Source organism: Solanum verrucosum, unplaced genomic scaffold (assembly GCF_900185275.1).
Source record: "Solanum verrucosum unplaced genomic scaffold, falcon-dt-bn FXZP01000261.1, whole genome shotgun sequence".
In the NCBI taxonomy this organism is placed as follows: domain Eukaryota; kingdom Viridiplantae; phylum Streptophyta; class Magnoliopsida; order Solanales; family Solanaceae; genus Solanum; species Solanum verrucosum.
In genome coordinates, this window is record NW_026019969.1 from 555,026 (window position 1) to 580,670 (window position 25,645).

Sequence of the window (25,645 nt, forward strand, 5' to 3'; positions counted from 1 at the left end):
TCTATGTTTTTTGAGCTATAAGTAATGGTTGCTCCATTATTTGGTTATTAAATTTTCATTGGACATGAATTATGCCCTTATTTGGTCACTGTAAAATTGATAAGCTAAGGTTCTCACGTAGAGCTGTCAATATGGAATGGGATGTGCTTAGTCCATACAAACTTTAAAATTTGATGCGTCAGGTTAGATTGACTCATCATTTTGATGGACTATAAAATAGTCAGCCCAATTCATTACTGTGTGGATTGTTGTTTGAAGTGGCCCAATCCACTTTAAAAAATATATAATCTTATCATTTTTATAAATTCTAATTCTAATTTAAAATGCTAACACGAATATTTACAAGATAATATTAAATGGTTTTAAAACTTTCTAACCAAGTCTCAAACTCAACAAATAAAACAATCCTAATAATACATATTAAGTTTGACTTGTTGGACACAAAGCTTCTGCGAAACTGAATAACTTTTACGTGATATATACAACTCAAACCAAAATTCAGATCATAATAAGAAAACTAAACAGTTACGGACTAACAATACAATTAGCTAAATAGAAATATTAACTTAATTTTGTTCCAAACATATCACGATAAAACACACACAGAGAAAAAAGATAAGACAATAATTCATCCACTAAAATGTGGTAAATTCAAATTGTACAATTCTAAGATTAGATTCCAATTGATTTACTGTAGAAGAAAACAATCTAGAGTCATTTAAACACTAATATCATCTAAAATCTGGTTTCTATACCAAATTTTGCATTTCACAGTATGTAAGATTCAAAATCTCAGGGAAAAACCTCAATATCCACTTGTTTATTTTGAATCCAAAAGATAGAGAGGTTAATGAAAAATCATAGAACAAACAAAAAACTTATCAACAAAAGTAAGTAAAGAATTGGTCCTAGCCACAGTATAGAATACTCATTGTTTATCTTGACCAGGTGCTGGTGCTGTCCAATACAGTTTAGTTGCAATTAGAAGCTTTTCTCTAACATGAGGACCGCCTTCGTGATCAACCATCCTGCTTTCCCATTGTAATCCGTCTAATATGCTCTTCACGTTTACCAAAACATCCACATCATCTCGGATTATTGCACTGCCTTGTGGCCTTAATACTCTATCTATTTCCAATAATATATCTTCCATTTCACATCTGCAATACATAAATGTGAATCATACATTCAAGAAACATTCCTCCAGAAATGTGAACCTTCCAAACGTTAATTACCTGTCCTGGTATAGGGTGAAGACCGAATCAGCATGTATGAAGTCGTAAGTTCTTGGATATGTTGACATTGCCTCACACCTAAACGAAAACAGCATTCATCAGTCACAATTAGGAAAGCAACAGCAAAAATGAACTTTATACAGGAGCAGTAGGCTTTACCAGCTTTGGTATGTTCCAATTAAACCACGTTCAAAGATAACTCCAAGAGTATTGACTTCAGCCTCAGTGGGGACGATGTTCATGACCCAAACTGGATCATCAACAAGTGCAGCTGCAAATCCTCCCAGCCAAGCATTCATGTCAAGTATGTTACGGTACCTTCCACGTTCTGCTAATTGACTGTCCAATGCCTTGTAGTGGGCGACTCTCTTCTTCCACAATTCTGTATCTTCAGAGAACCCCTCTGCAGTAACTCCCTCTATACTAGAACTAGCAATCCTAGGAGGGACCGTAGTTAATCTTTCTGGCCAATTCGCCAGCGGCCCTCCAGCGACATCTTTAACGCTAGACACTTCAGGAAGTGGACTCAAACAAGAATCTATCTTGGTGTACCTGGAGGATTAAAGTTATCAATAAACACATTTAAGGAATACTAATTTATTCTTCTTCATTTGTGGAGCATAGTTTTGATTTCATTAAGTTGGACATTTTTTTATCAGGTATGGTAACTTTCTACACTTAAGTGTGTCGAATAGTTTGGTACTTTGAAAGGTCTATGCAGCTAAAGGTCTCTTTTAGAAACTTTGTTCAAGAAATTCATATACGAAAGAACAACGCGTCCTGTGGGATGTGATGCAGGAATGTGGAGTCTCCTAAAGTCTAACCTTGGTTGAATTATAATCATTCGAGTAGTAGAATATTACCATGCTTTGTCGGGATCTTGTTCCTGGCAAAAGGGTGGCTTCCTGAAGACCTTTCGGTTAATTTTGCAATGCACATGATTAGTAGGCTTCTGCCAAATTGCTAGGTCACCTCTCTGGGTTACTTTCTTCCAGCATAGGCTTCTTGCAACATTCTCAATTTGATCTTGCTCTGCTTTCAAATCGTCAGCTGTTCTGTTCCAGCCCCTCCAGTGACCTTGCCAGTTAACGGGTGGTCCAGAGAGAATCCAGTATCCACCAGGACGTAAAATTCGATCAACCTCAATTAAATATAGACCATCTGCACCACATCAAATGAATAAAAAAGTAAAATACTAATTAAAAAGATTGATGTTCCTTCATGAAGAAGGAGTAGAAAAGGCAAAGGTATGTCATTTGGGATTACCATATTTTCCCCAAGGGATGAGACAGCGAGAACAATGTGCCATATCGAATGCCCTTGCAGGATAAGGTAGCCGATTAGTAGCTAATATGCCAATCAATGCTGGAACTCCTCGCTCGAGGGCAAATTGAACTTGAGCTTCATGTGTATCTTTAGGTGCAAAGGAAATTGGAAGGATGTCTCTGGAAAGCAAGTAAGCCCCCCAACTAGCAACCTGAAGTTGCGTAAGGTAAAATTATAGCTCATATGGTTAAGAAAAACAGAAGATATTGAAAATAGTAAACAAACGGAAAAACTTAAAGGATTCAATTTTGACGTTGTATATACAATTTAATCTTTTTCACATGACCCCCTCGCGTCCCCTAGCTCCACCCCTGGTATACCGATACACCCCCATTAAATTGTGGATCCTCCCATTGATTGTTCAAATTTTATTAGCATGGACTTGTAATGTTAGTAAAAACTTTTGCTCAAAATTTGGATCATTTGAGAATTCAGTTCAACCAGCTCAGTCAAGAATAAAGTTATTTGTGGACCACTTTTAATGAAATAAGCACAATGCAACTTCTATAATTAGCTTGTTAATTTCAATAAAATTGCAATTAAGGCTTGGTCCAAAGAATGCTTATATCGGAAAAACTAAAACAATTTGGGATTACACTATAAATGTGAAAGCCATAATAACTAATTCTTTCATCGCAAGTTAATCTACAAGTGATTAATTTGTGCTTTTTCTATTTTGGCAAATCAATAAAACATATTCTTCTAGTACAATTGAAGGAAACACACATTTTGGGTTTCAACCAATTGTGGACTCCACTAAGTTTACTAAAAACAAACTACTTAGCTCTTTTTTCTCTTTTCAAATCAAGTAAACCAATTTACTACCAACCTTTTTACAGTAAGACCAATAATTTCAACTCTAGGAATGAAAATCCCACACTTAATGTATTTCTAGTCATCATCTTGTTCAACCACTACCAACCCACCTTCAACCAACTATCTAGGACCTCTGTTTTTTAAAAAAATAAAATGAATCGTGGTGTCAAGACCACTCGACTAATTCCACGAAATACATGTAAGTTCCCACCAGCAACATGTACCAGATAATTATGTTCACCAAGACTAGGACAGTTGGGAAGACTATCTTGGACTTCTATTATATATGAAGCATCCACTAAAGTTTAATTGGAAAAAATAACAAAGTCAAATTTATGAAATTCATTATATTTTCTTTTAAAATGAAAGTATGTAGTTTTTGACAACTTCTAAGCCAATACGTTTGAAAACCCATGTGCATTGCCATCAACTTACCTAATTCTAGTATTTCTTTTCTTGAAAAGTCAAAGCTTCAAAAAGAAATGTACTCAATAAACTACTTATCGAGACTATACCATGAAACCCAATTTATGCAATACATTTTAAAAATCGAATGTAAATTTCCATAAGAAATACCTAAATGTAAGTCATTTTGTATTTGATTGACAAAAAAAAAATTTAACAAGGAAATGTAGTTTCACCATATTATCAACCACATTTAGATATTATTACCGTAAAACTTATCAATTTATGATGAATCATATGTACCAAAAACACTATTTCATTTGCTAGCATTATTGTTAAAAAAATTAAATATTTTTTTGAAGATTATTTTGTTTTTTTCTATGTAAATACTACCAGAAAGTAAGTCAACATAAAACTAGGAAAATTCCAAATGAATTTACAAATGTAATAAAACTTACCCCGCAACCGGTATCAATGGCGGTTCTAATGGAACCATCTTTAAGCTTGATCAATTTTCCGATATCATCAATATAAGCATCAGCGCCACGTGGAAACATGGTGCCGCCGCCGGGGAAGGTAAACCGGTCACCCTTAAACCGGACCCAATTCTGTCCGGCTTTCTCAACCGTAAGATGTTTATGCGGAACATTCGCATACCAAACCGAGTCACGACTTTGCGGCCATCGGAACGGCGGTTTATACCCAAACGGCGCCGGAATTCTGCACTTCAATAACTCATTCTTCTCTGGACAATGCCTTTCTCTGTAAACAAGCATGTTCCTATCGAAATTCAATGATCTCTTCGAGTCTTCACACGGGGTGTATTCGGACAATTCCGGGTTACACGATGGGTAGTGGTTTACACGCGCCGATGATGAGAGTGGTACAAGGTCATCAGCGGTGTGGTGGGCGGTGAAGTCGATGGAAATCGATGAACCGTAATTGGGATTTGTGTTTTTGATTGATGGGTTGCATGGGAAGGTGGGTAAAATGGAGGCGGTTGAGGATAATTGACGGCTGGTTACATCACCACCTTGCGGCCAAAGTCCGATTACATAGAAAGTGCAACAGAGAACAATTGTTGCAGCCACGTAGTAAAGATTAGTTTTCTTGATAATCGATGTAAGGGAGTGTGACAATTTGGCTAATATCGCCATTGCCACACAAAAAAAAAAAAAAATACAGAGCAAACAAAATTCAAAATCGAAAAACAGAGCAAGAAAAATTAAGTTGATGAACTTTGAAATTAGCTCTCTGTTTTTGTGTGCTGAATGGAATTTCTTGGAGAAGGTGATGAGTTATTTGAAGGAATGGGCTGAGGGGTGGGGGGATTGGGTGACGCGCTTACGCGCCGACGCTCCCTCGTGAGTAAAATTGATTGAAGAAAAGAGGGAAATGAAGAAGACGAAAAGGCCACAAGGAAGGGGGAGTATATTTATGGATGAGTGTGTGTGGGTTCAAATGTAAGAATTTATTTTTATTTTTATTTTTGGTAAGAATTTGGAGTTTCGGATTTTTTCCCATTTATTAATTACTTTTTTCCATAATTCTCAATTCTATTTAGTAATAAAAAAAAAAAATTAAGTTATATTAAAAATATTATCCTTATATAGTGTAATGTAATTTGATCTATTACTATTTGCTTCATTTTATAAGTGATCTAACAACATAAATCTTGTTTATGCTACTCACTCTATTTACTTTTACTTGTCACAATTTGACTTGATATATTCATTAAAAAAATAATTAATGACAGATATTTTACCAAATTATTCTCTATTAAAAGATGTCTGACAAAATGATTTGAAAAATAAGTATTTAATGTTGAGGAAAAACATTGAAAATAAATTATTGTCTTTTTTTTATATGTTAAAAGTGACAAGTAAAAATTAAAAAAAAATCTATTTTAAACAAGTAAAAGTAAACAGAGAGAGTATATATTTATTTTTCAAATTGCTTACATTGTTTTTTTTTCATAAATGACGATAAAAATTTATTATGTTATTATTTGATATTTGATATTTGATACTTATTGACTTGATAAACTTAAATTCATCGTAAAAATGTCAAAGTTGAAATATAGCTCTCTTAATCCGCAGATAATTATGTTCCCAAGAAAATATTTATTCAGTGATACTACTAAACACACCCTTTATTTGTAGTACTTAAAATTATACAAATATCTGTGTGAGAAATTAAAACAAAAACAAATGGACAAAAGAAGAATTAATTTGACGTAATAGAATTCGAGCAGAAAGAGATATTTAAATTATATATGTGGCCCGATTTAAAAAGTTTTATGCCTTCCTTTTTCCGCCAGATATATACTTCAACATGAGTTTAAAATACAAATTTTATTATTCTCATGTTTGTTTTTGCTTTTGCTCTCGTACGCAAGGTACCTGTTACACTTTTTTTTTAAGCTTTCACCCAATGCGTTGATAGATTTGGATTCGTGTTTGGAAGTTCCACTTTAGATGGTAAGTAGATGTCTTATGCTTAAATTTCTTTGCAATAGAAAAAAAATTAGGTCGGGAGTGGCACATCCCCCTCCGATAAGAAATAGGCCATTCAATGCGCACATTCAAATTTAGTAGGATTCCAATACAAATACTGATATAGAGTGAAATAAAAACTATTTAAACATTGGTCTTGTTTTCATGAGACAAATTTAATCAAAAGTAAAAGAACCCAAACTAAGCATGCTCGTAAGTGCAATATTTTCTCAACTCGTGTAGATTTAAGTTGTACAGATTATGTTAGAGATATTATGCAAATTTAAACATTATAAACGATACATAGAAAATAATTGGAGATATAATTGACATTGTTTAAGATAGATGAAGGAAAATGTTTATTTTGAAATTGGAGAAAGAATTAATTAAACTTATAAAGTAAATTTGAAATTTAAATGATATCCACCCAAATAATAAGCACGAAATCACTTTTTTTTTGTCAAACAATTCTAAAAATAAGTACTTATAAATAAACTTGTTACTTTTTCTTTCTCTTGGTAGGAATGAACTTGTTACTGTTAGTACAGTAGGAATTAAAGTATTTTTCCAGAAATGGCAGTACTATAAATTCACCACGATCAGATTTACTCTGACCAGTAAATAGTAGCAGTAATAACTGCAATAATCTAATCTCAAACTTTCCTACGTACAATTTTTTTTAGTATTTCTTTTTATTTTTGAAAAAACAACATTTGATTGTATATTATATTGATTTAAAAAAAAATTAAGATGAATGTCAAATTTGAAAATGTGATTTGATCAATTTTTAAAGTAAAATTATTTTTCACTCATGAAAATTCTAACTTTTTTCCAAATTAAGTTCATATCCAAACCTAATTTGAAGTACATTTCTATGTGCGTACGCCTAATCTTTGTGCACTTATGAATAAGGCGGTGTTCCTGATTGAAATTAACACAATAATAAAAATTTAAGAACGTTAAATTGTTTAATTGTGATATATATATATATATATATATATATATATATATATATATATATATATATATATGTATATATAAGTTTGATGGTAAAAAATACTAGATTTATCGATGAATCGACTATTCAATATTATTTACTAAAAAAAAATTAAAAGAAAGTCTACTCATTCAGATGTAATTGATTGTGAATCAATTTCTTAAGCACATTTTCATTGTGTAGTCATCCCCGTTCATGTGGAAGATTATTGAAATTTTATGGTATGAACGAAAAATGAACAATGCCACATTTTGAATTGCATAAACAAAACGTATTTTTGAATTGTTTCTCTTCATCTCACTTTTTCATTCCCTATAAATTCAAAAGCCTTGACTCAGACTTCAAACATCAAAATATCAAAACCTCAAAAATATTAACTGTATTTTCTGCAAATTTGTGCACATTTCTTTTATAAAAAATAAAAAAAACAGCCGAAATTCTATAATTTGAGTTATCGCATTAATAAAAATAAATAAGTAAATCATTAAATCACCATAAAAAGATCAATCTACGTATTATTTTCTTTTTCTTGTCAAAATCACGCGCTGTCTAACGCGTGAAAAAAAATGTCTGTGATTAAATATGAGTTTTATTTGTCATTTTTATAATCGGAATAATTCCAAGTTTCAACTTCCAATGGCCAAAATAGTAGTCTGGAGCTTTCGAATCTCATGACAAGTGGTGCTTTATTCTGGTTTAAGTATTTCTTCATATTATATGACACTTAATTTTACAAGTCTCTTCTTAAAAAAATTATTTTTACTTTTTTAAAAAAAAAAAAAAAATTAAAATAATATATCTTTTATTTTAATAATACTTCTTATAGTCGCACAAATAACATCATATATTCAAAAATATAAATTCCAAAAATTATTTTTCTTTTTTAAATTCTATATTGATCCACATATTATGTCATAAATTGAAATAAAGGGAAAATACACTTAACTTCAAATGATTGATTATGGTGAAGTAGTCCGATGATGAGTTTGATAGCAATGAAACAAGTAGTGGCTGTGCATGAAGGTCCACGTTGCAAAGCCATGCACCTTTCTCCTCTATTTTAATCCCCAATCCCATCCCATGACTATGTTTTTAATGGGTTATCGAATAGACGGAACTAAATTTTAGTGAGTCAAAATAAAATGAGTTAATAAATAGATAGGTCATAATTACTTGAGTTGAAATGGCTATAACTAAAAAGGAGTCATAACTTAGCAAATTTTAAATTTTTATTTTTATTTTTTAAAATGACTTTTTAGTATCTAATAGAATTATTTTATATAATCTCAGTTTTTTTTATGAACTTAAATAGGCTGAAATAATAAATGAACGAATCAATAACGATGAACTCAAATATGGTGAATTGAGCGAATCATATTTTCATGAAATAATAAATAAATGAATCAATAATAATGAACCCAATTTTAATAAATTAAACAAAGTGAAATAATTGTGTTTATGTTAGTACTCTACTATTACTTTTTTTTCTTTTGGTTTATCACTCGATGTCTGGAGCCTACACTGGAATCGCGATTAAATTCGGATTGTGCACTGCAAGGTCCATTTGGAGGTGGCACTTCCAACATAATTTTTTTTCATACCAAAGGCTTGAACTCAAGACCTCTAATTAAAAGTGACGCACTCTCACTAGTGCACCTCAACTCAATTATGTTAGTAGTGCACCACAACTCGATTATGTTAGGACTACTTAATTGTTTATTAAGGTGCAGAGAAACATGCACTGTCTGCATGTCATGACTTGGTGTGTGGTTGACTTCAGCTTAATTGTTTAAACTTGATTCCTCTCTTTCACCTTATGCCTCTTATTAAATTTTATATTATTTTTAGTCATCCATTAAAGTAATTTGTCTACTGGATTTTAAAAAAACTTTAAACTTTTGACGTTTTACTAAGGGCTTTTATTTGTTTCATTATTAACAGGTACTCTTTTATTTATTTTTAGTGTAAAAATGTAGGTGTACAAGATGTATTAGAATTAATTTCGGTGTTAACCGATGTAAGTAATCAGAGCAAATATCATACGGTCTTAAAATTTGTTCAAAGGTACAAAACCACCCTAACACTCTGTGTGTTTTCATTTGTTCCGTCTATTTTAATCTGACACAAAGTTTAGAGAAATAAATAAAAACTTTTGAATTTTGTGTTTATAAATTATAGATATGTTAAGTGCACCAAAATGTTCATTAATCTTGTAATATTAAAAATGCGAAAATTGAAATTAAAGAGTTAATTAAAAAAAGGAAAAATTCATTCTTTTTTAAACTAAAAAATACTACTACTATAGATTATGTATAAAAGAAAACCTGCACAATATCTTCTATTGTTTATTAGCAAGCAATAAGCATTACAATTAGAAAATTATAAGTAAAAAGCATCACTTATTTTTTTGGAAAAATATTAGTATTATTTTTTTAGAAACACATTTTCCTTCTTACCGAACACATAAAATCTTTCACATTTGAATTATGGGAGGGGATACAAATTTCAAAGTAGATGTCACTTGAAGTAGAAAATTGTACCAACTACCATGTGGTTAGTTGATTCGGCTACAAGTCCACATGAATTGTCACTGCATGCATCTCATCAAACTCAACTAGTTTCATTTCTTTTTTATTTTCCAAAATAACAATTTTATTTGTTCTTAAACAATTACAAATATGATTTTAGATGATTCACCTATATCTTCATTATATACAGTAGTATAATATATAACAGCTAGAAAAAGTAAAAAGTAATCCTAGCCTGCTATTTCAATAAAGATCCCTTATAATTTTTATGGGAAAATGTAAGATAATACCAAAAAATTTCTTCTATTGGTAGATTGCATAATTGGCTCTAGAATTCCTCTAATAATTAGTCTTTAGAACAGAATAATTAAGAAGGAAAACCTGTGGAACCTTAATTTCTTAATGTCAACTTCATTGACATGTACAATTTTCATATAATTATTCAGGAAGATAATGAAAGATAACTACTCTATCATCAGTGGTCTAATTAAGCTCTAAAAGACAAAACGTCATCATATTTATGGACTAAGGATTAATCTTGTTACTAATTATATTCTATCCATTATAGAAATTAGAATATATTTTCGAATATCAAATCGAGGGCGAAGTAGTCATTTATGATCCTTAATACTCCATATGTCCCTAATTACTTGTCCACTTTTGAATTGACACACCTATTAAGAAAATAATTATTGACATAGTAAATTTACCATTTTACCCCTGTTAATTATGAAGTGGATGATTAAAACTTAAGATCTTCAAGAAATTCTACCTTTTTCAAAGTAATTAATTAAGGGTATACAAGGTAAAAAAATTTGTCCTTTCTTGATTTGTCAAAATAGACAAATAATTAGGGACAACTAAAAAAGGAAGAGTGGAAAAATAACTAGGGACAGAGGGAGTATAGATTAGATTAAAATAATATTGTTCACAATTTTATTTTATTTTTCCTTATGTTCGATATTGATATTGAGCCTGACTAAATTTGGATCCTTGCATTGCAACGTCCATTTCTGGGGGCGGTGCTCCAACTAGGATTTTTTACATTATTCAGAGATTGAATTCAAAACATTGAATTGAGGGTGTAGGATCCAATTATCCCAAAATAACTCGTGAATCTTGTTTTCTTTATTAAAACTAGTCTCTGAAGAATAGTTCAGGATAGTAAAAAATACTTTGAAATTCACCCTCATGATAGGGGGTGTTAAATCTATTGTGTGTACATACTTTTTTTCTAAAGAAGATGTGCAAAGTTCATTTAGTAAATTACCTCATATTTTAATGTGTCTCATTTTAGATTTTCTCTTAAAATTGTTGTTTATTTGAATAAAATTCTTAGTTATATTACGTCAGTTTGTTTTAATTACATATGTTAATAAATCAAATATTAGATTGAGAGAATACATTTTATTATTTTATATATAGGCCATGGGTGTTCTGGGACAAAATTTTATTTGAATTAATCATCTAGGCTTTGCTCTCTGCCTCTCGCAAACTTTGGCTTATTCCAAGACAATTTATTATCTGAAGTGCACAAATGTCCGATTTTGGAATCATCATTTAAGTTATATTTATAGTGTGTAAAAAATTATAAGTCTCTCCTTTCGAAATAAATTTAGACATGCGATGTTTGAAGTTTTCTATGGTTTGAATTCAGTCATATAAAACTTTAATACCGTATATCTAAAGCTATTTTGAAATGGTATAGATAAATATTGGTGATGGGACAAATACTCTTATGATTAAGATAATTAAATATATTTTTTTATAGAATGTGCAAAACCTTAAAAAAGTTGAATCGAATGAAATGATGATGTATATTCCAAGATAATAATGTCAGGAAAATAATGCATTTAATGGTGAATAAGAAATTTTCAAATTAATTCCACAAAGTATAATGATTAAACGACTTAGGTCTTTCCCAAGTGTGATATTCATTATGAAGTCATGTAATTTTCAAAGGCTGAATTGAATTGGACTAAGACCAAAAAAACAACTTTTAATTACTCCGTGATAAGTTAGTGGTCCATTGTACTTTGGTTGAATAATTATTTGATAAAGTCAAGTGAAAGCCGCAAAATTAAGAGGAAATGACATATATAGACAACTGCTAATAACTATTAGCAACATATAGCCCAGCATTAATAAGCATTAAATAGACAAATAAAGTATTAGCACAAATTGTCCTAAAATTAATTCGGCATATTAATAGGCATTTTCCCCTCCATTATGAAACCAGCAGTTAATTATTAGCATAAATTAAGGAGACGTAAAAAAAATTTCATGGATATATTTAACTCTTGTATTGATAAAGATGGTCATTCATTTTCCATGAAATTCACCAATTCAAAATCAGTGTATCCAAAAAAATGAACGCACTTCAACAACAAACAGAGAAAAATAGATGACATCTTTGATAGTTTTGATTCATCATAGCGAAGAATGGGATAGTAAAAATTATTTTGTTTATTCAACATAAGGGGTGGCTATTACAACAAATATTGATTTTGATTGATTCAAAATAATTTCAACCCATCTAAATGTCGATACTTTCATCAATTCCTTTGGATTTCATTATTAGATTAATAGGTAAACAGTTAACTAAATTATCTTTTATCACATGATTGGCTTTTTATCACGTGAATGAACAATCATGTATACAATGCATTCATGTATACATATTCGTGTATTCATTCACTAAAAATATATACACTGAATCGAATAATCTTTTATCACATGAATGAGTTTTTATCATTTGAATGAACAATCATGTATACAAAAATTCATGTATACATATATGTGTATTCATTCACTAAAAAATTGTATACATTCCATAATCTTCCTTCCGTGTGTAAATGAGGTTTGCACTTGGAAATTAAAATGCTCAGCATTACACAAGTAAAAAATATTCAAAGTTAGACGATTCATTACTTTCTATAATCCTTCTCCTTCTAGCAACATCAACTGAAATAACTCTTTTATGAATTTTTTTTTATCAACAACACCAACCAATTCACATTGTTTACCTTTAAAATTATCCTTACTACTACGAATCGGATACCACGAAGAACTTGCATGACTAAAATTTGAAGTTTTGGATGGTGATTCAACAAAATCAAAATCAGAATCTCTTTTTTTAGGAATAATTCTAGGAATATTTTTCTTAACCATGACAATTGATACCCACAATCAATTACTATCTCCTTAATTTTCGCCCAAATATAAAAACTTTCAACTTGAAAAATTAAAAAACCAAAAAAAAAAATTAACAATATAAAAAGTGAAGACATGCAAATCTTCTAGAGAAGATATAACATCAACTTTTAACACTTTTGTTTAAAAGGATGAAGAAGAATGATATAAATGTTTACATTATCAATAAATATTCACCAATCAAAGAAAACGTGCATATGAGAAAAGAGGAGAAAAAAAAGTGAACAAAGTCCCACTTCCCAATAAAACTGCAACATGCTGCCACCAACTTAAAAAAATAATTAATTTAAATATAAATTACTTCTCATATATTAACGTGGGCAAAAAGGGCCAAAATATGCCAATTTTATTTTTTGAATATTTTTACCCTTTTAACTTTAGTATCTTTTAATTAAAAAATAGAAAAAAGATCATTTTATTTTAAAATAAATAGGATATTATAGACTTTTTAAATTTCTGTATTTATCTTCATTATAGTATATTTAATACACTATCATCAATATTAAAAAATAATATGATTTGATTTATTTTTTCTTCACTAATATACTGATTTGAATGCTATATTTCATAATTATATTTTAAAAAATGAATAAAATATTTTTTTATATAAACTTTAAAGATTATTCTTTATAGATATAACAAATCTTTTTTTAATAAAGTTTGTACTTTTATGTGTTAAATATAGAAAGATAAGTTTCGTGTGATAAATTTAATAGTTAGATGAATTTTATGTATTAAAAAATAAGAAAAGTAATCTTTCGTGTTACAATTTTTTTAAAAATATTTTATAGTGAAAATATGATGTAATGCTATAAATAAGTTAATTACATTCAAGGTAATTTTAGAAAGGGGAACTTTTGCATATAGCCCCTCAAAAATAGTTTAATTACACTCCATATGTATATATGTAACTAATATACATATGTATTTTTGTATATCTGCCGAGCGAGATTGGGAGAGGGAGGAGAGAGGCGAGCGAGAGAGGGCAGATAGGGGAGAGAGACGAACTGTATATGTATATATATTTCAGATAATTGTATATATATAACTGATAAACATATGTATTTGTATATCTGGCGAGAGATATTGGGAGAGGGAGGAGAGAGGCAAGCGAGATTGGGAGAGAGAGGAGAGAGACGAGCGAGAAAGGTCAGAGAGTGGAGAGAGACTAATTTTATTTGTATATATATCATATAATTGTATATTTATGTGTATAACTTGTATTTGTATATGTATAAAAGAGAACAAGTGACGTAATTAAAGCTAAAATTAAGTTGTGAGGCGTAATCAATTCAAACTAGAGCTATATTAGCTAATTAACTAGTATATATTTGCTTTTCCGCGTAATTTTCCCTTTTAGAAACTTCCTTTAATGTGATACTTCTCACAAAGTTCAGTAATATATTTGATATTTGTCACATGTGATATTTTTAAAAACCTTTTTATTTCAATCATTAAATTCAGTCTTAAACGTCTTATTTGTGGATTTATTTGTTTATCATTATCTGAATATTTTTTTCATCTAATAAAAATAAAATATTTTTGTGTATGTGTATAGTTCATTCGATTTATTTTTAAAAAGAATATTGTTCAGTTAATAAAAAAAAATTGTACGTTTTAGTTAAAAAAAAATTTGAATTGTACCTTACAAAAATGTTCATAAGGTACCAATGCATACCTTTGAAAAATTCGCTTAAAATAAATCTCATTATTGAAGAAGACAATTAAATTTCTCATTAATAATAACTACAAATGACTATCTTGTCTACTTAAGATTATACTTAATTATTTTGTAATACAAATTTAGTAAAATATAGTAATTAACCGTAGATTCAAAAAATTTCAGTTGAATTTTTCTTTAAATATAATCAACTAAATAGATTAGTCTATATATATAATGCATGTTTTTCAAGAGAAAAAAAAATGTTATTTTGGAAATTAGATGTTTCTAAAAAATAATTGATAATAAGACATTTATGACTATGCCACGAATAACACATTAATTATGGCAAAAAAATGTCCAAAAATAAACTAATTTATAGTGTGAACATGTCCTTTTACAATTCTAGCCAAAACGATTTTCCCATTAGGATATACATTTTTTAAAAATTATTTTCATTTAATATAGAATTTTCTACCGAAGGAGACAATTAAAATACATGTTAATAATATACATAAAAATATGTTTTTAAATATAATTTGAAAAATATTTCAATAGCGATAATTAAAACTCAAAATAGCTTAGAATTGATAAAAATCAACACATTATAGAACTACGTAATTTAATTTTTCAAACATAATAATAAAGATGTAGTTTAATTTTTTAAATATGTAGTTTTAAATACGTAATTTAATTTTTTAAAACATAAGATTTAAATATGTGGTTTAATTTTTTAAAACATAATAATTAATAAATATCAAAACTACAACATTAATGTGTAACTATCTTGGGTTGTTGTGAAATAGGATCGACACTTATGAACCATATGATTTTTAGTATTTCTTTATTGTGTCGATATCTACTGATTCTAAAGTATTTTGAATTTTGACTGTTATTATTGAACTATTTTACATTATATTTCAAAAAATATTTAAAATTGAATTTAAATAATTATTTAAATAGGTAATTTAAATTTATTCATTTAATAAATACAATAAAATTACTTAATTTTAAAAAATCTTAATCAGTTTTAAAAAATATATTAATTTGAGAGCAAAAAAAAATATTGTGACTACAACTATGTATACTTAATATTTTAACATATCATTTAATAACAAACATTTTTTTATATAAAACAACAAATAATACTAATAAAGAAAAATATATATGTGATGAAACCTTGATCTAGTTCATGTTTAACAAATTTGTGTTGCCATTATCATATGAAAATTATGAAGATGTTTTTTTTTTTTTTTTTTATTTATTTCTTTTATAAAAGCTTATTTTGAAATCATAAAGAACTTTCTATATCCTTTCCTAGTTATTAGAATTTTTCAATGAAAAACCATCAACATCTTTTTCCAAAAAATATTTGTATACGTCTCTAGTACTAAAATAAATAAATATTAATTTAATGAGTCTTTATTTGTGTATGATGTGATTCATATACGTTCGAGGATATGAAAACAATCACATAATGGAGGAAACATGATGGTAATTTCAGTTTTCTTCATATTTCACTCACATACATTCTAAGTGTAATCGGATAAAATATATTTTTATCATTTAACTTTTTTCTAGAAAATTCATGCGTAACAACTCCTTTAAATAAATAAGAGTAATTGTTTTGCCAACTTGATGAATTTCATATTTTTAATTTTGAGTATTATAGAAATATATTTTTAATATTTAAATTTAGATATAATTTATCTTTCCACGATTAGAAATTATAAACTAAAATAGATAGCCTACACTTTACTCCTCTTTTGTACTTTTTTTTATCATTAAGAAATAAGAAATGAAAAATAAATTTTAAAAAAAAAAAATAAGTAGAAAGGAGGAAATTTAGAAATTGAAAAAATTATAGTATATATATTTATTTTTTTTACTACTACTGTCATATTTTTAATTTTTTTTTTAGATCTTGAAAATTTCAAGTAAGAAGAGTGGGTGAGACTTATGTTTTCTTTGGTTAACTTTGTGGTTTCTTTCTCATGTTTAATTATGAAATCATCAATAATTAATCTCATTAATCATTTTCAATGTATTGGAAACATAATTGAAGAAACATTCAATATTTAAGTTAAAGGGCAAAATTATCCAAAAATAAACTAGTTTATAATGTGAACATGTCCTTTTACCATTCAGGTCAAATTATGGCCAATTTTTTATATAGTAAATATTTAAGCATTCAATTTCTTCATAAGATAGAGCATGAACAAACTTCAATGTTTTGACTTTGTTGCCTTATGAAAATTGGACAACTAGCAAAGATCAACAGATAATTCAATTTTTCTCATACATGAATTACAAGAATGACCTTGAAAATGAACGATCTTAAATTTCTTATCATGTTTGTCCTTCTACCTGCGAAACTTCAAGTATAACAACTTTTTTCTATTGAGCAACACTTTTAACTTTTGACCTCGAAGGTTTTTCCTAGAGGGAAAATACCGGTTTTTGCTATATAACTAGAAGAGGAAAATGTGATCAGAATGTATCCAGTATGGCCTGTCTAACATTCTTGATTGGAAATGACCACTGGGCCAGCCGCCCAGCCCAACCATCTAAAGAATTTGCCTTTTCTCTCGACTTGTCCATTACACAACAACGTTTCTACAGAAAAATTAATTAAATTTAAATAATCGACATATATATATATATATATATATATATATATATATATATATATATATATATATATATATATAATGTAATTGTTAAAGAATGACAAAAGTCCACATCGGTGGTTAATGAGATGGGTGGACTCCTTATAAGGCTTGGGCAATCCTCCTCCCTTTGAGCTAGTTTTTGGGGTGTGAGTTAAGCCCAAGACCTAATTTAAGATGATATCAGAGCAGGGCCCGTCTCACCCGATGTTGGGGCCCCCAAAAATAAAATTGTCACGCACTAGATGCTAAGCACTGGGCATGAGGTGGGGTGTTAAAGAATGAAAAAAGTCCCACATCGGTGGTTAATGAGATGGGTGGACTCCTTATAAGGCTTGAACAATCCTCCTCCCTTTGAGCCCCTTTTGGGGTGTAAGTTAGGCCCAAGACCTAATTTAACAGTAATCAATGAACATGTATAATTTTTGTGTACGGCAAGTACGTATTTTGGTAGGAAAACTACTAGTCGTTGCTTCATGGTCCAATATGGCGTTTGGAAAACATCAGCTAATTCAACTGTTTTAGTGAAAAGATTAAATTTCGAATTAAGGGTTGTCAACTTGATTGACAATGCTTCGTTGATCTAGTTAATGAATCCTCCCCAAAAAAATAAAATCATCAGATTGAATATATAATATAGTATGGTGACATATTATACCTGTGTATATAATGTGCTGCGTACGGCCATAGGTCATGAGTCATGACAATTCACCATCCGTCATATGAGAAACAATTACTGGCTCTGTGACAAATTAGTGGTCATACTTGGTTGAGTACTATCTCATGAAGCAACTAACTCAATCAAGATTTTATTTTTTAATTTTTTTTTTCAACCGCGAATCAATAAATCCTATTTGTTTTCCACAAAATTAGTTCATTAGAAAAATGTATGCTTCAAAACAATTTTTTGTTCAAATGCTAAAAAGCTTTAATTTTTTCATGTGTAAATACTAGTACTAATTTTTTCTTTCTTACCCTATCAATCAAAATATTGTGGAATAGCCGCTAAAAAGTTATTAATCAGAAACTAATTTATTTTTTTTGCAATGGTATGTACATATCACCAACATGAATTGTGGTGCAGTGGGATTGCTTCACCATTAATCAGAGGTCTCGGATTTGAGTCTTGGGTCTGAAGAAAATTCAGTTGGTAGTGCCACCTCGAAGGGACCCTGTAATGCACGATTCGAATTTTGTGAAAGCTCTAATACAAACTCTAAACACAGATTAGAAAACAAAAAAGATACGTACATATCGGTCCTCCACAAATACACTATATTTGTGCAAATGACTAGGGATGACTATATATGGAAGTGGAAATTTTAGAATTGCTTCATGGTCCAAATAAAGGGCTACTTAAAACACGAAAAATTCGACCATTTTTTGTGTGAAAATAGACTTTTGATTATAGACTATCGACGTGTTAAGTTTTTGGTATATGCAGGTCCAAAAACGGATCGACAAATCACATAGATTTATTATAAGTAGCTTGCTTTCACATTTTAGCAAGGGACTATTTTTACATGTAGAGATGTCAAATAGGTAGATTGGATTAAAGTTGACAAATCAAAATGACTTGAATTTATAAAAAAAAAAAAAGAGTTATTTAGTCCATTCAAAATACTTTGACTGAAATAATGGGATTAAAAATATGAACTAAGAATATATATCATAATTCAACTTGCCTAACTCATATGGGAGTAAGATCTTTATTGAATCGTTTTATTTATAGTAACAAGTCGCAACATATATATCTGTTAATTAATTCACTGCATTGATTTGCTGTTTTTAATCCTACTTATCAATATGAAAACGAGAAGATCAGCAATGGTTACTAAATAAAGTAAAACCAAGTGTAATAATTAGGACATGGACAGCTATGTATTCTTGTAAGCATCACATGGATAAATGTTAGAAAAAACATCATTCTTAAACAGATGTACAACCATGAATTTTTTTTAGAAGTTTCTTTGTTCTTTCTTCTTCTGCTTATATTCACCTTACAAACAAATCAACATTATAATTTATTTTTATGTATGAGATATCTGAAATAATATTTTTTTCTATTCAAATTGTAACGGAGCAAGAAATTCAATTTCTTGATTAAAACGAAGGGAATATATACGTGTTAGTGAAAAGCCATTTGTGGCCTATATCTATTTGCTGACTCAATTCCACATGTAAAGTGCTAGTGGATTTTGCTATTTATATCTAATTGTCTTCTATTGAATTAAAATTACCTTTCAAGATTCTGATTTTTAGCATATATACGACACAAACAAGTTGCACAAGGGGGGAGTGTCCAACCTAACTTTATTAGTAGTTACTAGAATACTATTATTTTCTTGCTTTTCCATTAGTTTAATATTAAAATTTGTGGTTAGGAGAGTGATTGGTGGACACTTTTAATTTTTCTAATGTTGATTAATAGTTAATGGTTTTCCTTGTGGAAACAAAAGTGCAATGGTGAAAAAGAAAGATGGACCACATAAACATATTAATTAATTGATAGCTAACCTGCCAGCATAAGAATGATTTTATTGATTTGGATATAATGTCGATGTCCTACCTAAGAATTTAGTAATTTTGGTTGATCATTTTGTTCTTTCTTTTCTCAAAAGTTTGTTATTTCGGGTAAACACTATAATGGATCGAAAAGTAAACATTCATATCAATGGATTGATAAAGATAAGCATAACTAAGAATGTATGGCATCGTGTATAAGTTATATTTGGATTATAATAGCGAAATTATATTTTCAAAAGTAATTAACTAATAGTGAAATTATTTAGTGAATACAGTTTTATTAACAAATGTTGGTTCATTGGCTTAAAGATGAATATATGAGGTATAATATATAAAATATCATTACATCAAAATTATTTTTAACGATAATAATTTAATTGACATAATATTTTTTTTAAGACAATGACTAGTAACAATTATATTCTAACACTTTTTGAAATTAATTATCTACTAACTTTGGATCAAGTTTTGTACGAGATTAAAAAAAAAGTAGACCCTCACAACTAGCACAAAATGAAATTGAACAAAACTGATAATATAATTATTCAATTCAGACTTGTAATTCTTGCTCGAAGTGATCATCGATGACACTTTTTTGAGTATCATATATGCATTATCCAGAAGAGTAATTTCTTTGGAATAATTGATTTTGTCAATTGACAAGTACTCTTATGGAATTCAAGCCAACTTGGCAAGTTGTTGGGCAAAAGCTTCACGACCATTCAAAGGACACCTGATAAGCCAAGTATCTAACAAAGACCAAAATAACCTATCACAGTTGGTATAAGGAATACAATATATTTAATAGTTGGTTAGAACGTATCATTCATGCATGATATATAGTTTAGAAACTCGCATAAAGAATACATATATAAAGTAACGAGAAAATTTAAGTTATAATTTTTATGTAAAATAGAAAATGAAATAAATGATATATGAATAACTAACCCCTAATAAGATAATACATTCATTTCTCATAACAAATTCATAGATTAGTAATACTTGCATAAACCTAATCAACTATCAAACAACCCCTCAGAAATTATTTGATTGCTAGTTAGAATTATGTACTCCTTCGTTTTATTTATGTGGCTCTTATATTAAAAAAAACATATATTTCATTTTCCTGATTCATTTTAACAAATTAAAAGGGGTTTATTACTTTTTCTTATACTATCCTTAGTATTAAATGAATGAAATTAATCAAATCTAAAAATCAAAATTATCATTAATAATGTTAGTTTAGTAAATTATACTTCTAATCGGTATGCCTTATAAACAAGGATCAAGTAATATAGAGAGGAGAACGTAAACTTTAGTAATATAGAGATTAATGATATAAGTGTTTGATATAAAATTTAAATATTTTTCATTTGAGGATAAAATATTAGCAATGCTATACTTCATGAAAATATTATATAATTTATGCTAGATTTTATATGACCAGTACTATTATTTTCACTTTCATAACTAAATAAGTATATAAAATTATGCTAATTTTAATACATCAATAACGATAAACAAACGACCCCCTAGTTTGAAATAGTTGTGGATAAGAATACTTTGTCTCTCCTCCTCCTCCTCGTCATACCAACAGTCAAAAAGCCTTTTTTTCTCTCTCTAAAAAACATCAAAATCCACAATTTGTTTTCTTGTTCCACCAGATACAGACATAAATAAATACATAGAGAGAGACTCTAACAACCTCCACCATTTTTTTCATTTCTCTGTTTCTTGATTTTTTCTGATCATATGGGTGCTAATGTATCTTCCATTGACACAAATTGTGATGATGGGTTGAATTATCTGCCATTTAAGCCTAAGCTTGATGATATACCAGAGGCTTGTGTTGCTCTTCTACTTTCATACCTTGATCCACCTGAGATCTGCAAGTTATCACGTATTAATAGGGTGTTTCATGCTGCTTCATCTGCTGATTTTATTTGGGAACCCAAATTGCCCTCTAATTATAACTATATTCTTCAACAATTGCTTGCCCTCAAAGTTGATGATGCCTTATGTAAAAAGGACCTTTTTGCTAAGCTTTCTTCTCCCAGGTCCTTTGATGATGGCACAAAGGTCTATCTCTTTCTCTTCTTTTTTTTTTAAACATTTTATATTACCTCTTCCCCTGCCAAGTTTGAGATTTGAATTGATGATTTTTTTTTTTTTAATTTTGGTTACAGCAAGTATGGATTGACAAGAAGAATGGAGGGGTTTGTTTGGCAATTTCATCTAAAGGAATGGCAATTACCGGCATCGATGATCGCAGATACTGGAATCACATTCCGACCGATGAATCAAGGTGGGGTTTTTCTCAACAAAAATGACTACAAACAAGTGTTTTGTTTTTTCTGAGTTATTGACTAGTAGTCACCTAACATGAAAGGAAAAAACTTCAAAATTTACTGATAGTTTAACATGTTATAGCGGATTACTTATCCTCTTTTCTATATGAATCAACCCACCATTACCATACTATTGTATGAACTATGAAATGAATCAAACCCTTTTCATATTTCAAATAGTAACTCCATCCTAATCTGAACTCTGTCTTTGTATCGATACAATGAGATTTTGACAGTTCTAAGAATGCAAGATCACATATTAAGCTAAGATCAAGTATAAATTGGTCAAGTGATGTTGTGCCTGGTGATCAAGTTCCTAGTGAGTGAATCCTCGAGATTTCATCCTAATGAGAGCAGCTCCTTCAGGGCATTCACGAAGTTGAGCTGGCCTGATGGTCAATCGGGGTGACCAATTAAAGAGATATCGTAACAAAATCAAATGCCCTATGGGAAAAAAGAAAACAAGGGAGGGGGGTGTTGTCGCGTTTCATTCCTTTCTTTTGACATGTGAGGGTGAATCCTCGAATAGGTTGATTTCATTAGTATATGGAATTGTGTGGTTGTATGAAATAAGTAAGCCAAAAGAAGACTTCTGTATTGTTAAATTGTTAGCTTAGGAAGTCATTTCATACATTTTGTTATCTATTTGCTCTTTCCCTTGTCCAGTAATGTAGACTTTTGAAGTTCAATTATGCAGCTGATTCTATACTGATACTCTCATTCTTCATGTAGATTCCAAACTGTAGCTTATCTTCAACAAATCTGGTGGCTTGAAGTCGATGGGGATCTCGAGTTCCAATTCCCAGAAGGGACATATAGCCTCTTCTTCAGACTTCAGCTTGGTAAGGCGACAAAGAGGCACAAACGTCGTGGCTGTAGCTATGAGCATGTTCACGGCTGGGACTTAAAACCTGTCCAGTTTCAGTTAACAACAGGGGATGATTGTCGTGTGACATCCCGGTGTTATCTGGACAATTTAGGAACTTGGATGCAGCACCATGTAGGAGATTTTGTTGTTAAGGATGCCACTGTTCCAACAAAGATGAAATATTCATTGACACAGATAGATTGTACACATACAAAAGGTGGTCTGTGCGTTGATTCTGTGTTAATATGCCCTAGTAGCTTAGCTAAACAATTAACTTCTTGTTGATTGCTTTACAGCCATTAGTTTTGTATATACTCCGTTTTCTCCTCACAAGTCCCTTCTGCTTTCTAGTCGTTTCTATTTAGCACCTAGAGCTTCAGATTTTTTTGTACCTTAGTCCACGAAATGATAGACAATACTAGTAGTTGATTTTGAGCTTAGATGATGATACTTTTCAGTTTTCTCTTATCAAACAGTAGATGAGTCAAAATATAAAAAGATTGAATAAGCTAAAAAGCAGAAGAGCCAAGTATATCACTACGTTACAAATTACAATATAATTTTCTGCATCAATTTAGACAAGAATGACTTCGTTCAAAGATAAGATAGGATTCTTCAAAAATAATACTCTTTTTATTAGAAATAGAATATATTTTTAAAAAGAAAAAATATACTACTCCAATATTTTTAGTAAGAAAAGTACACTTTAACCGATTAAATAAATAATTTAGAGATTTTAATTCAATTTCACCTACTTTTCCCATTATAACATTTATTTACATCTAACACTGTTGATTAAGGGCGCAATTTATCCCTTCTAATATGGGACTTTCCAGATACGAGGCTATAAATTGTTGGTAGCAATGTAACGTGAAAAAGTCACAATAAAGTTTCTTCACTTTACTGGAAAATCAGTTTGGGATGATGGCGATCACAGAAGGAGACACCAAAAGCGATTCACGGTTGATTTTCACGTACGGAACCCTAAAGCGCGGATTCCCAAATCATAGCCTGATGGAAAATCTGATCGACGGAGGCAATGTCGTCTTTGTCGGCGAGTACACGACGGTGGAGACATTTCCGCTCGCTTGCGGACCCTACGGGATCCCATACCTGATCAACATCCGCGGATCGGGTCACCGGGTCCGGGGCGAGCTCTACAAGGTGAATAGCGGTGGGCTAGGCCCGCTGGATGATTTAGAAGGGATCGAGATAGGCCACTACGAGAGACTGCCGGTAACAGTCGCCGGTGACGGCGGTGAGACGGTTGCGGCGGAGGCGCACTTCGCGCACAGGAGCTTTGGTGAAGGGATGTGGAAGAGGTGTGGAGAAAAGGGGTTGAAGAGTTCACTATGGAATTCAGTGGCGGAGACAAAATTTTCATCGAGGGTTCAAAAAGATAAGTAAGTACGCTATTAGTATCCATATAAGCGGGGCGGGTCAAATATAAATGAGTCGGATCAGATGTAAGCAACTAAAAATAATTCAATTCTACCTCAACACAAACAATAAAATCTAGTAAGTATATGTTTGACATAACATTAAAATAAGTTTGAGAGAATGTATTTTTTATAACTATATGGGTCTTGTCTCTGTCATTGTTGTATATAAACGTTATTTAATTTTTGAAACTAACTAAGGAATACTTCTAAATCCAATCATATTGTAGCAATAAAATTCGCGTCGAGAAAATAATTATCAAGATTGAAAAATATCGCGACAATTGTATTTATTTATAAATTTTAAATGATTATTCTTATTTATTTAATCTTACTTATAATTATATTATTCCTTAGTCAAATATAAATTAAACGTTTGACTTAAAATGAGTATGAGAGAATGTATTTTTAATTTTAATTATGAAAACAACGTTATAAGTTTTACTTAATTTTATAAAAATGAAAAATAAATTTATTTTTTAATATCTAATAAAATAGTATAAATCTCAATATGTTTTCAAACAAAACAAAATTTTCATTTATTTAGAAAATTAAATGAAAATCGACTGAAATATGAGGAAAAACGCCGTTACAGGGAGTCGAACCCGCAACCCAACACTTATATTGCGAATTCTTGAACCCCATGTACCACTAAACCAAGCCCTTAGCTTATGTTCAGGGAGTTCATCACTTGGTATATACATATAAATCAAAAAATTGATTCTATATATATATCGTGTAATTTTTCCAACGAAGGAGGTTTGGATGACCCCTTGGATCCATGTAGATCCGCCCCTGATGGAATTAGGTAATAAATATGAGAGGAAAGAAGAAAGACCTTCCAATCATGTATCTCTTCAAGACATCAGAAATTTTATTACCAATGGGGATTGAGATTGTCATCATCTTTTCTTTTCTTTATTACTAATATTATTAATTTATAATATTTCATTATATGACGTATCACTGTGACTGTTGCTATATTTCTATTGCAAATGCTTACACTATGTTTGGAGGGTTATTATGTCGTTGTATTGTTTTAATAAATATAATATTTTAATAATTATATTGTTGGAAAATTATATGTATAACGGAAGCATATCAGAATTAAACTGCTTAA

General features: G+C 29.9%; 3 protein-coding genes across 3 annotated transcripts; 2 read left to right on the forward strand and 1 right to left on the reverse strand.

Annotated features, from left to right (window-relative positions):
• Positions 1–660: 660 nt before the first annotated feature.
• On the reverse strand, positions 661–5,200 carry LOC125816115 (probable methyltransferase PMT15). The gene is made up of 6 exons (XM_049495707.1): positions 4,241–5,200; positions 2,502–2,712; positions 2,099–2,396; positions 1,395–1,787; positions 1,236–1,313; positions 661–1,160 (listed from the first exon to the last, which is right to left on the reverse strand). Exons 1-6 carry the CDS (start codon positions 4,937–4,939, stop codon positions 929–931), a joined length of 1,911 nt encoding a protein of 636 aa, XP_049351664.1. The 5' UTR covers positions 4,940–5,200; the 3' UTR covers positions 661–928.
• A 16,413-nt stretch (positions 5,201–21,613) lies between these two features.
• On the forward strand, positions 21,614–23,413 carry LOC125815696 (F-box protein PP2-A13-like). The gene is made up of 3 exons (XM_049495234.1): positions 21,614–21,949; positions 22,057–22,175; positions 22,951–23,413. Exons 1-3 carry the CDS (start codon positions 21,623–21,625, stop codon positions 23,369–23,371), a joined length of 867 nt encoding a protein of 288 aa, XP_049351191.1. The 5' UTR covers positions 21,614–21,622; the 3' UTR covers positions 23,372–23,413.
• Positions 23,414–24,010: 597 nt separating this feature from the next.
• LOC125815697 (putative gamma-glutamylcyclotransferase At3g02910) lies at positions 24,011–25,419 on the forward strand. Its single transcript, XM_049495235.1, has 2 exons — positions 24,011–24,431; positions 25,313–25,419. The coding sequence occupies exons 1-2, from the start codon at positions 24,011–24,013 to the stop codon at positions 25,417–25,419; spliced, it is 528 nt and encodes a 175-aa protein (XP_049351192.1).
• Positions 25,420–25,645: the final 226 nt, after the last annotated feature.

Coding starts and splice junctions, on each gene's coding strand:
- LOC125816115 (XM_049495707.1), bottom strand. CDS start 4,939: ATGGCGATATTAGCCAAATTGTCACACTCCCTTACATCGATTATCAAG. Junction 1,788..2,098: donor CAAGATCCCGACAAAGCATG/GTAATATTCTAC, acceptor TTAATCCTCCAG/GTACACCAAGATAGATTCTT. Junction 1,161..1,235: donor TTCACCCTATACCAGGACAG/GTAATTAACGTT, acceptor TATGTATTGCAG/ATGTGAAATGGAAGATATAT.
- LOC125815696 (XM_049495234.1), top strand. CDS start 21,623: ATGGGTGCTAATGTATCTTCCATTGACACAAATTGTGATGATGGGTTG. Junction 21,950..22,056: donor CCTTTGATGATGGCACAAAG/GTCTATCTCTTT, acceptor TTTTGGTTACAG/CAAGTATGGATTGACAAGAA. Junction 22,176..22,950: donor ATTCCGACCGATGAATCAAG/GTGGGGTTTTTC, acceptor TTCTTCATGTAG/ATTCCAAACTGTAGCTTATC.
- LOC125815697 (XM_049495235.1), top strand. CDS start 24,011: ATGGCGATCACAGAAGGAGACACCAAAAGCGATTCACGGTTGATTTTC. Junction 24,432..25,312: donor TGGAGAAAAGGGGTTGAAGA/GTTCACTATGGA, acceptor GGATCCATGTAG/ATCCGCCCCTGATGGAATTA.